The 14,194-nt window shown below is 44.4% G+C and overlaps 1 protein-coding gene across 1 annotated transcript; it reads left to right on the forward strand.

Annotated features, from left to right (window-relative positions):
• Nucleotides 1-357: 357 nt before the first annotated feature.
• Nucleotides 358-8,069, forward strand: LOC310790820 (uncharacterized protein; the record flags this gene model as incomplete). Its single annotated transcript, XM_083652531.1, has 6 exons — nt 358-478; nt 1,897-2,214; nt 6,480-6,758; nt 6,850-6,990; nt 7,220-7,324; nt 7,675-8,069. Exons 1-6 carry the CDS (start codon nt 427-429, stop codon nt 8,067-8,069), a joined length of 1,290 nt encoding a protein of 429 aa, XP_083508657.1. The 5' UTR covers nt 358-426.
• Nucleotides 8,070-14,194: the final 6,125 nt, after the last annotated feature.

Below are 14,194 nucleotides of genomic sequence, written 5' to 3' on the forward strand. Positions count from 1 at the left end.
TTTTCTTTTTAAATCATGCGTGACGTTTCGAGCCGGTCGGCTCTTCTTCAGACGCTTTCAGATCCAGCACCCACCCTAACTGTGTTGGATGTGGGTGCCTCCTTTATTTTTAGCGTCAAGTTACTGGCATGTGGTCTTGTGCCCTAAAAGAATTGCGACACCGAAGGCCAGATGGCCTTGCCCCTGAAATGAAGAACTTCTCACCCTGATACACACTCAAAGCCAATTGGTCATAATTGCCTGTGAATGCTGAAGTGAGACTTCCCTTTTATTCTCTCCACCTGTATAAATAGGCCTGCTGCATCATTTTCCATGGTTAGACAATTAATAACTTCTGCTCAGCAGCAGAGGTGACCATATAACAGTGCAACACATCAGGCTTGTCAGGGTCTGCATGTTGGCTCAGCTGAGGGACAGAGAAGAGACATGGAGGCTGTGATCGGACTGTTGATGATGGTGCTACTGGGAGTCTCTCATGGTGAGGAGCTCTTTCAATATTCAACACATTAATATTCATGATTTAGATTGTGTGAATAAACTGTTTTCTGTTGAACCAGTAATCCATAGTCTTGAGTGAACACAAATACAAGATAATTATTGATCAAGTATAGTTATGAGTACAGTAGACCTACAGTATAGTCTTGATCTCATATTCAGTAATGAAGGTGAATGAGCTTTTCTGGCTTGAAATGAGCTGTCTGTCCTGGAGACTCCCCCGCTCTAATCGATAAATGTATTCACAATCTTCACTTATTCTGTGTTTTTTTTTAGTAGAAACGGTGTAGTAGTCCAGGACTTGAACTAATTTCACAGAAGTATGCACTGAGATATCCTGTAGGCTATACAACCCATTACACATTAATGATACTGGCAGAAACTTGACATTTGACAACAGGTCAACGATTAAGTCAATCACAAAATGTATACTACAATGAAAATAGTATTGGATAATAGACCCTTCTCACGGGGGGCCATTTTGTGTCGAAAAGGCAGGGTAAACACAGATGCAAGCAAAACACTAATGAGGGTTTCCAACCCTCATTAGTGTTTTGCTTGCACCTATGTTTATTCTGCCTTTTCTACACAAAATGGCCCCCGTGAAAAGGGTCTATAAAATAGCATTGAGCAATGCACATACACGGTATAGTAATAGAGAATCACAGTTTTGAGAACATAATAACATATTAGTATGGCCATGAGTACAAATCTAGCACAGGAACTACCAGAGCCAGACAGTGGTCTAGCGTGATATGGTTTTGTCTGGACCTGTTCTTTTCTTCCTTCCTCCTCTGCACGTTAGAGCTGGCTTACATTCAAACCACAACTTTATTCCCCCTATATGGACACATACTTGATTCCGACTCACATGTATTCTCACTGTAAAAAATGAAAGAATGTCACTTCATTAAACTGTCAAAAATGTAATACGTAGTAGTAGTAGTAGTAGTAGTAGTAGTAGTAGTAGTAGTAGTAGTAGTAGTAGTAAAGGTAATAATAATAATAATAATAATAATAATAATAATAATAATAATAATAATAATAATAATAATATATATTCTTCTTCCACCAAGCAATTTGAACAGCAGCAAAACCACTATAGCCTAACTGTATGAGTGGTGATTTACAGTTATTGAATTATGTAAAGGAACTGTCACAGTCATAGATGTATTGTTGTTTGTTTGCTGTTTGTATTGTCTGTGCATTGCACAAGAATAATCTTCTGTCTGCATACTGTGGTCTCAAAGAGTCAGTTACACCTATTATTCACAGATATATCTCTATACCTTCATATTCAATACATTAATATGGCACATCTGGCACAGCGGTCATTAATGTTGCTGCTGGCATTGTAAGAAAGGGATCCAGATTGTGATATTTACTTTTTTTTATTTCCAGGTGTGGAAACCTACTGTGATGGCAGACAGAATGGGTCGTGTTACGGTGCTCTGGGAGGAACTGTGGTTATCCGGCTGGTCAATGAGACCAAACTAGACTTCAGCTATACATTTTATAAAGATACAGTCAAAGTTCTCAACGTGAAAAAAAATAAGATTGTGAATAATGAGTTAACAAACGGATCCTCCTTTACTCAGAGTAATGGAACATTTAGGATAAGTAACCTCAGCTACAATGACAGTGCTGAATATACCCTTAATATTTTTAATTCAAATGGATCTTCAATGAGAATATGGAAACTAAACATGTCCATACAAGGTAAATAAGCACTTTAATGAATTGTTGGAGAGATTAGTAATAATGATAATAGAGCACATATTCCAGTGTCTCATAGCCATTTCCAGCAGAAAGTAGAAGGCAGTCTCAGTTTGGGCTTATGGGAACAAACAATAATGTCTGTTAGTAATATAAGTGTCAATAATGTGTGATTACAACTAGAAATAATAGTGTCAGTAATGGGATTTTAATTACAGATAAATTACTAAAAACTAATTATACAATACTAAAGTAGTTGAGTGAGCTATTATGTTTTACCATTTGCAAACAAATGCACACCAATAGAAACACTGTTGCTTAGATGAAATGCTACAAAGAGAAGACTTCATGACAAAAATACAGTTGTACCTCACTGTTGTTTGAAAACGTTGTTAATATAATGTTGGTGATTTTCATGTTTTCACTTTAATCAAAGGATTATGTGAGTATAATTGGGGAAATTGTGGAGGAGCTGGACACGCTTTCCCAGAATGGAACTCTTACTGTGGTGCTATTCCCTCCCAAAAAACATATACTACATGTAGCGAAGCTTGTGGGCTTGCCTCGTGAAGTGTGCTGGATCGTAGATGAGGGCTCACGGGCCGTGGTCAATCAGAACCACAGAGATGTCGATCCTCGGACGGGGTTGAAGGAATACCACTCGTGACCTGGCTGGTTGTAAGGCAGTCGGTCACCAGGGCCTGGCTGGTTGTAAGACAGCCAGGATTCAGCTCGGGTTCGGATTTGGTTGTGGTAAGGGAAGACATTGTGAAGTAGAATAGAGAGGAAGTAAGAATACCGGATAGAGCGTCACAGAGCACCTTGTATATGTTATGTCTGACATCGCCGATGACCTCACAGGTGAACTCTATGCTATGACATCATCGGTGACCCCGTAAAGTCCCGTCTGCCATCACAGTCAGCCTAGACCGCCTGACGTCGCCGGTGACCTCACAGGTGAACTCTGACGTCATCATTGATGATGTCATCATCATTACGTCGTTGGCGCGCCGGCTCGTGGGCATCGACTGCCCCAAGAACAGGCCTGGCGGTGGGCCATTATGGACCCTTTTCTACAGCTGCTCCCAGATTCCTGTGGGGAATCTGTATTCTTCCAGAAATGGCCGGAATGGCCCTCCAGTCCCACCTGGTATAGGCAGGGCTTGGTTGATTATTCTGGCAGTGAGGGGGGCTGTGGTCCGCTTGGCGACCGGTCGGGTGTAGGTACGGGTCTACACGTTGTTGTCCAGTCCCGTACATCACAAGAGCCAAGAGTTGGTGACTGTCCTCGTTGGCCAGGATGTGTGTGGGAGCTGGGGGTCTATCCAGCAACTGCTGTAGTGAGCTGTAGTGGCCTCTGGGGGCTTGAGTTTCCATTTGAGGAAACTCAGCGGCGTGAGGTCAGCGCGGGAGCCGCTCAGGAGCAGGGGGTCTACCCAGCTACTGCGGTAGTGAGGAGCCTCTGGTTCTGGTGGCTTGAGTTTCCAGTTGAGGAACCTCAGCGGCGTGAGGTCAGCGCGGGAGCCGCTCAGGAGCCGGGGGTCTACCCAGCTACTGCGGTAGTGAGGAGCCTCTGGTTCTGGTGGCTTGAGTTTCCAGTTGAGGAACCTCAGCGGCCTAGGGTCGGTGAGGAAGCAGTTTGTCTGCCCTCGTTGGAGGGAGGCCTCTGCCCCTAGTGCCTCGTTGGCCGCCCCGTGGAGCGCCGGTGTGGCATCCTCACTGAGGGCACCGAAGGTCGTACACTCCTCCGGCATGGGGGGAGCCGACCTGAGGCCACCGTAACTTGGCTTCAACTCCTCGCTCTTATCCGCGGTCGTGTGGAGTCGGGGTGTCTCTGGCCAGCGATCTGGGCTGAGAAGAGGGAAGGGGGATCCGCAACCCCGACTGCTGGTGGTGAGTGCGGGAAGGGGCCTTCCCCGCGCAATGTCGACCACAACAGCTACCTGTGATTGCGGTGGCTCGTCCTCCCACTCTTCCCAGGCCTGCAGCAGTGTCTCAGGTAGGACTGGATCATCCCAGCCTGGTTCCCATTTCCATAGGTGCTGTATGAGCAGGACAAGATGGATCCTCCCGAACTGATGGAGGGGCAAATTCCTCGGGCGGGATTCCTGCTGCAGGGCGGTGATGGGGTAAGGTTGCTCGCCTAGACCAAGGTTCGGTTCCGTAAAGGCTCTCTTGGTGCAATAGGTCTGCTCTGGGCAAATTGCCGGCGAGACGATGAGGGGGACGGCCGCCCCGTGAAGCGTCTGGGGCTCCTGCCTCGCCGTTCGCAAAGGCATGTCCACTTGTTCCACTTGCTCGGACTTGTTGGCCTCCCTGGAGGCCTTGGCTGGAGTTGTCTCCATGAGCCCGGGCAGGGCCAGGAGGTGAATTCTGGGAATAGGTAGTTGAGATGGCTGGTCCCGTCCTCTGGGGGGGTCCCAGCGGTCGTGTCCGGCTATCTTGTGGGAATGATTGATGCCGGCCGGCTGACTGTGCCCCAGGCTGTTGGTCTCAGCGTTCGCCATGCCTCCCTGAGTCTGGTGTATCCCGGTGGCGGGCTCGGCCGCCCCGTTGCACTCTATTGCATGCTCAGGGTCGGCAATCTCTGTCCTAGGTGGGAGTGTTGGTGGCATTGGCGCTGGAACAGTGGATTCCGTAGTTTGGGTCGTTGGCTCTGGAGCCGCCGTGCTGACCTGACCCTGGTCGTGGGAGGTACGGGGCACGGGTGAAATGTTCAGCCGGGGTGTGGCCACCGGTGAAGTGGGTGGCGCCCTCCGGGGCTCCTGCTCAGCTTGGCTCAGCAGGTGTCGGCTTCTATCCAGGCGGCGGGTTATCTGCTCTCTAGCTTGGAGGGCCTTGGCCTGGAACCTAGCATAGCCCTGCGCCATTACGGCTTCCATCCTTAGGATCTCTTCATGAGATGTTGCTTGCTGTGCCTTCCTCCTAGCGCTAGCATGGCCAAGGGCCGGTAGGGCTCTGGCCTTGATCCATAGGAGCTCCATACAGTTCTCTGCAGCTTCATCTGCCATAAACTCAGCCCTTATCTGGTCTAAATCGGCCTCAATTTGTGCTACCTGAGCACGGAGTCGGTGGTGGCTGCGGGTGAGCTCCTGCCCCGATCGGATCGTCTGGTGGGAGTGTAGGGGGTCTGGCCCCTGAGTACTACTCCTGCTGTATCCAGATTCGATCTGGTGGGGAAAGGATTGCTCCTCTGGTCGGCGAGGTGCCGTGACCAGAGCGAGCTCACCTGACTCCTGCTCCATCTCTGAGCGTCGCAAGTCCTCTGATCCGGCTCGAAGGACCAATTTGTAGCGAAGCTTGTGGGCTTGCCTCGTGAAGTGTGCTGGATCGTAGATGAGGGCTCACGGGCCGTGGTCGATCAGAACCACAGAGATGTCGATCCTCGGACGCGGTTGAAGGAATACTCGTGACCTGGCTGGTTGTAAGGCAGTCGGTCACCAGGGCCTGGCTGGTTGTAAGACAGCCAGGATTCAGCTCGGGTTCGGATTTTGTCGTGGTAAGGGAAGACATTGTGAAGTAGAATAGAGAGGAAGTAAGAATACCGGATAGAGCGTCACAGAGCACCTTGTATATATATGTTATGTCTGACATCGCCGATGACCTCACAGGTGAACTCTATGCTATGACATCATCGGTGACCCCGTAAAGTCCCATCTGCCATCACAGTCAGCCTAGACCGCCTGACGTCGCCGGTGACCTCACAGGTGAACTCTGACGTCATCATTGATGATGTCATCATCATTACGTCGTTGGCGCGCCGGCTCGTGGGCATCGACTGCCCCAAGAACAGGCATGGCGGTGGGCCATTATGGACCCTTTTCTACACTACAAAAAACATCCAAGGATGTATGGATAGCGCCAAGTTGAAGAAAGACAGGGACAGACAGACAGTGACTCAATTTCACCAATTTATTTTGACCATCAAAAATCAAATGTTTGATGGTCAAAATAAATTGGTGAAATTGAGGCACTGTCCCTGTCTTGTTGGTGAGGGCTACACACCTACATCTTGGATGTTGTTTTTTGTAGGTTGGGAAAATTCTCATACCTATTGGGTTTTATGAAACATTGGATAAACTCAAAAATACACAGTGGTCAAGCTCGAACAATGCTGTTTTTATGAGTTCCTGAAAAGTTGATTATTTTGGAGACAAAGGTTTTCACACAACAGTGATGACATACTGACTTACACCATACAACTCAAAGAAATTGCATTGACAAAATATTCTGCAATTTCCAAACTCATTTAAGTCCATTTCCCTCAGCGCCTGTGTCTGCTGCCCAGCTGACTGATGAGTGTCTGTCCCAGGGAGAGGTGAATGTGTCCTGCTCCTCTGAGACGGGGGACAGTCGTCAGTACAGCTGGACTCTGGACGGACGCACACTGATGGACACAGAGCTCGTCTCTGGTCATAACACAACAAACAACATCATCACTCACAACATCATCACTCTGAACCCAGGCGTGACAGGACAACTTGTCTGCTTGGTCAAGAATAATGTCAATAATGACACTGCAAGCAAGATTATATCACTCTGTGAAGGTGAGGCTGAGGCAGAACATATGAAAAAGTGTGATGTTGATGAAAGTGACACAGATGATTATGATGACATGCCTATCGTATTTGCCCACAGGCTTCGTGTGGGATATCTGCACCTTAAATGGGACACAGGTAGAGCAGGTGGTGCGTAAAGACAAGGTCCAGTGTCCTAAGTCAACAACAGCTGCAACCACGCCCAAAGAAACTTCAACTGAGACCACCAGCACCACCACGGGTAAGAAGACTGGCACGACAGAGTCCGTTAAACCCTCCACTCACATCATATCCTCCAATCAAACAACCGAGGCTCTCAAACCCACAGGCAGCCCATGGTACATTATTAGTAAGTGATGATTCATTCACCATGATGTCATTTCCTTTTCCTATTTCTCTTTGCATCTCCTGGCAGCACATTTAGTGATCAGCAGGATAACACCGTATGTCATCTCTTGTCATTTGAACAGGACTTATTGGGCCCATCGCTGGTGCTCTGACGGCGCTGATCATTCTCTTAGCGGTTGTGGTGGGAGTCTGCTGTGTTCTGACTAAAAAGAAGGAAGTAGTCACAAGTAAGGAACTTGAGAATTTGCTCTTTGTATTCACAGTATGGTGTGTACGTGTCTCTTTGTATTCACAGTATGGTGTGTACGTGTATCTTTGTATTCACAGTATGGTGTGTACATGTCTCTTTGTATTCACAGTATGGTGTGTACGTGTCTCTTTGTATTCACAGTATGGTGTGTACTGTACGTGTATGTCTGTCATTGCTAATGATATAAGGCAGGCAGTTTATCCCCAGATGTGCTGAGTGTCTGAACACATTCAACACCTTTTCCTGCTGACACTGGACCTTTGTGATCAGGCCATGTTTCATGTGACATGTTTTAGCCTGACTAACCTCTGTTCCTCCTCTCCACAGAGAGTGAAGACGTGATCTATGGTGACATCCAGATCGTGCAGCGCCAGGGGAGGTCACGGAAGGAAAAGGCCCACATGGAGGTGGAGTACGGCCAGGTGAAGGTGTCAGGGGGTCCCAGGCAGCCTGCAGAGGCCCAGGCGGAGGTGGAGTATGGGGAGGTGAAGGTGTTGGAGGGGCGCAGGAAGTCAGCCAATGCCCAGGCGGAGGTGGAGTACGGGGAGGTGAAAGTGTTGGAGGGGCGCAGGAAGCCAGCCAAGGCCCAGGCAGAGGTGGAGTACGGGGAGGTGAAGGTGTTGGAGGGGCGCAGGAAGCCAGCCAAGGCCCAGGCAGAGGTGGAGTACGGGGAGGTCAAGGTGTCGGGGGGGCGCAGGCAGCCTGCCTGCCCAACAGACTGAGGATGACTGTGTGTACGCCAAGGTGGTGAAGAGATAAACTCCTCAGTATTTACAGTGTAGGCAGAACTGCTGAGGTTGACATTCTGACTCCCAACCCGTCAAATACTGACGTTTGGTAAGGACTCCTTTCCGTCACTTTATAACATACTCCTTTCTTCTCATTTTTCACCAACATGGATTATGTTCCAGACCGGCATGACCACCCAGTCGGCCCGGTAGTGAGGGAGCCTTGTCTCCTGTGACTCGCGGCTGCCGGCCCAGTTCGGCCCGGTAACGTGTCGTGGGAGGTGTGGCTTGTCACTCGACTCGCCAGTTAAAGCTGCAGTAGGCAATATTATTTCATTCTAATTTTGGTTGTAGGTCTGACAAAAAACAACCAATCAGGGTTAGCTACATAAGTAGCCAATCACAGCACACAAACAAGGGTCATTTGGGTTCTACTTTCTGGTATATTGCTATGGTTAACATTCCATTGATGATGTTGTTTAGGAAACTAAAACAACTTAGTTATGGTTATGTTAGGGTTCAAATTTTAAGTAAAAACATGACATGCCTCACTCCGGAGTTGAACACGCGCTACAGGTCCACCAATCCCACCCCTTCACCCTAAGGCACCAGGCAAGGGACGGCAAGAGTTCCTGACTGAATGTATTTGACGAGTTGAGAGTGAGACCGAGTTGGAGGTTCTGCTGGTTGCATATGTCCCTCCTTGCCCACATGGATATTAATAGTCTATTCAAAACCAGAGGTTTTCAAAGTGGGAGGCGGGCCTCGATCCCCAGGGGGGCTCCGAGCAGTTTCAGGGGAGGCTCAGTGAAGTTAGTTATTACTAGTTATCAAAATGAGATCACATAGAAAAGCCTAGATGTGTGTGATTTGGTTAAATATAGTTCAGACTCTGAAATATCTCTGTATCTCTGAACTTCAGAGATACAGCAGTTTTGGGGAATTTTACTGTTTTTCTCACCTTCCCACAGTCAGAAACTAATAAATGCCATCAGACAGAAAACCCCTGACTTAAACAATTTTGACATTGCAGTGTCAGAGAGATGAACAGAAATGCTTATAGTTAATAAATAACTGTGAGGGTAGCAAACTGCATACTCATTGTCTATTTAAAACTGCTTTTGATACCGAGCCATAAAGTATGTTATCAAGGCAGCACATAGTGCCTTTGCTAAATTCACATGTGGAGTTGCACCTTTAGCTATATAAACTGGTAGGTACACAAACACCCTAGCTAGCTGATAGATGCCTCTGTGCCCTATGTAATAATGGTTCTATTCAATCAGAAGCCATGTACTCACACTGTGAACTCTATTCAGATATTCATTCTGATTTATTTTGTCAACTTTCAAACTATGTTGCAAATTTTAACAAGTACGATTGTTTAAATTGTGTATAGTTTTAGCTGGTAAATATTCTATTAACAAATGTGCCGAAGCTTTCCACCTCATCCTCAATAGAAGACGTTCATTCATGAGTGTGAAATAGGCTATGTACTTATGTGTGTATTTGTATATAGGTTTATTTAGATATATATTCTATACATTTTTTATCACACACTCTTGTGTCTCATACTAGTTCTCAACCTTTGTTTTTATTGGGGGCATTGTGTTTGTCTGAGGGTGACACAATAATAAAATTATCTATCTATCTACATTATCAATCTATCTAACACTCCTATCTTTTAAATCACATCTTAAAACCTATTGTAGCCTACTATAGGTTTTAGGCTATATGCTTTTTATGTGATGTTTTCTTTACTACTGTAATGTTTTATAAAATATTCCATTCCTTTAACTCTGTATTCTTATTTTGTACCTAGTGCCTCCTTGTTTAATTTATTCATGAGTACTTTGTAAGCCATTTGTAAACTGTTCTGCTGTACAAATAAAGTATTATTATCATAATTGTGTTATTATTGTTATTACCATTATTACTATTTCTATTACCATTTGTATTTCTATTAATATTTTGTAGTACATTACAGTGAGGAACATACTGAACAGTAGGCCTTTTACAAAGGTAAAATAAATAAAGAGTGTCATCAGCATATTTGGTATCAGGATTATCTGATGAATGTTTTAACACTCAAATGTCAATATATTTTCACTCATCATAGAAGAGTGCAGTGAGCGGGCATTTATTAGAAATGTTGTGGCTGTTTTCACTCTATTCTCTCCCATTGGCACATACGTTTTGTTATGTGTCCATTATGCAGCACTTCTGCTTTCTTTTTAACCATACATCTCACTAATATAATAAGGGGAGGATCTGCGGCCCACGATCGTACTGCCAGTTGAGGGGCCGAGATGTGGCGGCAAACCAGGGTGTGGTGCACATTTTCTTGAGTATTTTTGAACACATTTGATACATTTCAGTATGCAGTCCATTCCAGTCAATAATGATGTGGAGCAGTAAAAGCCTTGATATAGGTCCGCGTCAAACCCCTCGCCGAATGCGCCGAGCGGTGCACCCGCGTGCATCTCCTCGGAAATGTGACTCGACGCAGCCGACGCGAACAGCGCGAGTATAATATAGATGTAGATGGGGAGATAACAGGAGAGAGTGAAAGCTGCAAGTATATGCACTACATTCTCTCCTTGGGCTAACTTCTAGTCATTGAAATCCTAGTGAAATCTCACAATTTTACTCATTTTGCTGGGGACTCCTCCCCTGCGACCCCTCGTCAAGCTGACGTTCGAGTGTAGAGGAGCAGCTGCCCCCGGCAAGGCTCCAAGTCGAGGCGATCGCGGAAGTACAATTCCAGCTTTAGGTTCTGGCTTAATTCAATAGGTTACATATGATTCAAGAAGTAACTTTACTTGACTGAGTCCAGACATGACATGCGTTTATCTTTCAACACCATCAAGTGTGATTACGTGCTTTAGTTTGGTGTGTGTGTGTGTGTGTGTGTGTGTGTGTGTGTGTGTGTGTGTGTGTGTGTGTGTGTGTGTTTCCTGTCTCTTCACGTGGCTTGCTGTGCAAAATGGTACTGATATAACTGATAAACAGGGGGATTTCTAAAGTAATTTACGCTGGAGAGTTTACTCAGTCACTCACTTGGACCTGCTCATTCACTTCACACCAGTTTCTCTAGTCTCTAGAACTTACAGATACCATATCACACGATCAGATCCACAAGTCCACTAGAGATACTGTACACCCACTGAATTCCTCAAAGTCATATAGGCCTACTGTAGGACCGGCTCTACTCTCGCTCTACTGCAAATCGGCCCCTGACCACTGGTTGTGTCTCTGGCTATTAAAAGATGTTAAGTGCCTCTTTTGAACAATCCCAACCTTGCTTCAACCATCCTTAATGACTATATACACCTGTTTCTAAATGACTTACTTTAATTACTTCTTTGGAAAGTGCTATATAAATAACATCTAATCGGGGACCACACAAAAAATGTGTCACCTGACACATCATGTGATACATAGAAGAGTTAAACATACAGTGCACTTGTTCGACCAGTATACACAATCATCAAATAGCAACTGGCAATATCAAAACTTGAATGTCTCAAAGGACAAGTAATACTGTATAACGGCAGTTTTCAGAACAACTTGAATATCACATAAACAAAGGTTATCAGGTATAAACCGTCATAATGAAATGTAATATTAAGAAGAAAGTGTGATTTAACTATTACGAGGTGGTCTCTACTACTTTGAAATTGTGGTAGTAGTAAAAAAGTAGATGAAGATACCACAGCTTGAATGAATGAATGAATGAATTTATTTGGTGATAAGATAAAAAGAACAAGGAGAAGTGGACAAGTAGCCTGCCAAATATCAAACATAATAAGTTAATAACAAATATCACAGGAAATCACCGAGGATAAAAACACAATAAAGCCCTAGGGCTTATTTCCATTGTGGTCCCCATATGTATAAAAAAAAAAAAAAAAATGTTAATAACAAAACATAGAACACTGATTAAAACAGAAATACGATGCAGCAGCAGTGGGTGAGGCGAGTGCAGTTCCAATAACTTGCATTAAAAGAAATTAATACAATATTAAAAGAAACATAGCAGCAGGGGGGTGAACAAAAATGAAGAATATGACACAGGACAGAGATAACTCTAGACAGAGCAATATTCATTACAATGTGGACATAATGAGATTAACACACACAAGCACACCTACAAAAGGACTACAAAAATGACTACAGAAATGGTCGCAAGTCAAAATCTTCGTTCAAGCCCTTTTGGGGCTCGAGTGTCCAGGGTGAAAATCCAAAAGGCCTCTCTTTTAAGTAGTAGAGAGTTGATGTGAAGTGAACAGCCACTGGGCTTCTGATGTCATTGTTACGGATGTTGGATCTGTGTTCTGAGATTCTGGTCTGAAGTGGTCTGGTGGTTTTGCCTATGTAGGCGAGGCCACACAGACATTTGAGCATATAGATGACATTATTACTTTTACATGTTATCACTCCTTTGATGTTAAAGGGTTTTCCTGTATGTGGATGAGGAAAAGTGGTGGCTTTGTGTGTGAAGTTACACTGTGTGCAGTTGCCGCATCTGTAGTTACCGTGAGGGATAGACTGTAAAAAGTGGGGCTGGGCTGGAGGTGGGAGGTAGGCTCTCACAAGCAGGTTTCTTAATTTAGGTGGTCTCTTATAGACGATCCGAGGTGGTGTGTCAAGAGACGTGAGAGCTGGATCAGATTCTATAATGACTTGTGGCCATTTTTGTAGTCCTTTTGTAGGTGTGCTTGTGTGTGTTAATCTCATTATGTCCACATTGTAATGAATATTGCTCTGTCTAGAGTTATCTCTGTCCTGTGTCATTTTCTTCATAGCTGTGGTATATTCATATACTTTTTTTACTACTACCACAATTTCAAAGTAGTAGAGACCACCTCGTAATAGTTAAATCACACTTTCTTCTTAATATTACATTTCATTATGACGGTGTATACCTGATAACCCTTGTTTATCTGATATTCAAGTTGAAAACTGTCGTTATATTACTTGTCCTTTGAGACATTCAAGTTGCTATTTGATTATTGTGTATACTGGTCGAACAAGTGCACTGTATGTCTTCTAACTCTTCTATGTATCACATGATGTGTCAGGTGACACATTTTTTTGTGGTCTCCGATTAAATATTTGGGAGCAGCTGCCGGTGTGCGGACTCTATTTTTTATTACTTAGTTGCACTTCGGTCCTGCACCTGGTTTTAACCCTTCACTGCTGGATGTGCGTGCCTTTTTGTACCTTTTACTATATAAATAACATGTCATTATTATTCAGTGTTAATAAATTAATTAATAAATCCTCTCTGTAGCTTAGGTGACATCCTGCGCTTAAATTTGAGTTTGGAGTTGTTTACTACCTGTGGGTTTCATCACAGAGAGAGGTTACATGGTTGGTTTTGGTTTTGATAGTTTGAGGTTAAAGGTCGACAGCCATGGACTACCATCAGCTGATTCACAGTGCCATAAAAACACAGTTTATAGTTCATCATGGCTGGATCCTTAAACAACCATCTGAGATCTGTTTGTAGTTGAACTCTTGTTGAAATGTAATTGAACTTCTGGCTGACATACTCTGTCTCTCCTTCGCAAATAATTAACAACGGGCAGGTATGATAAGAAAAATCTAACAATCCAGTATCCTGATATTATTTGCCATGTTTCATACATACATTTTATTGATGCCAAAATCTTCAGCATTGTCTTTCTATAAAGTTTTGTGTTTACATAGTGCATCCAAAGAGATGAACATGTATTTTTTAACTTTGATAGGTTTGATTGAACCATAACTAAACATTTATGTTTTCCCATAAAAAGCGAAACAGGTGATTTTTTTTTATTGTGATCACGAGCCTTGCCATGCCTTAGTTATATATCACTATATAACCAAGTGTTGCATGCAGCTGGTGGCAATGAATACGCCAATAATGCCAAAGAAAATCTTAGGTGACACCAAAGTCAATTTGAAGAAATAACTATCTCTGTTCTATAATGCAATGACTGTGGCCACTGCCATTTATAAATGAAACCGAAAATATCAACCAGATTGATAAGAAAAGGTTGCAACACAACGGTGGTTTTGAACAGATGAAGTAACAAGCCAAGGCAATAAGTTGTCACTGTTGAGAAAAGGGG

The sequence above is a fragment of the Poromitra crassiceps genome (assembly GCF_964638095.1).
Source record: "Poromitra crassiceps genome assembly, chromosome: 15".
Classification (NCBI taxonomy): Eukaryota; Metazoa; Chordata; class Actinopteri; order Beryciformes; family Melamphaidae; genus Poromitra; species Poromitra crassiceps.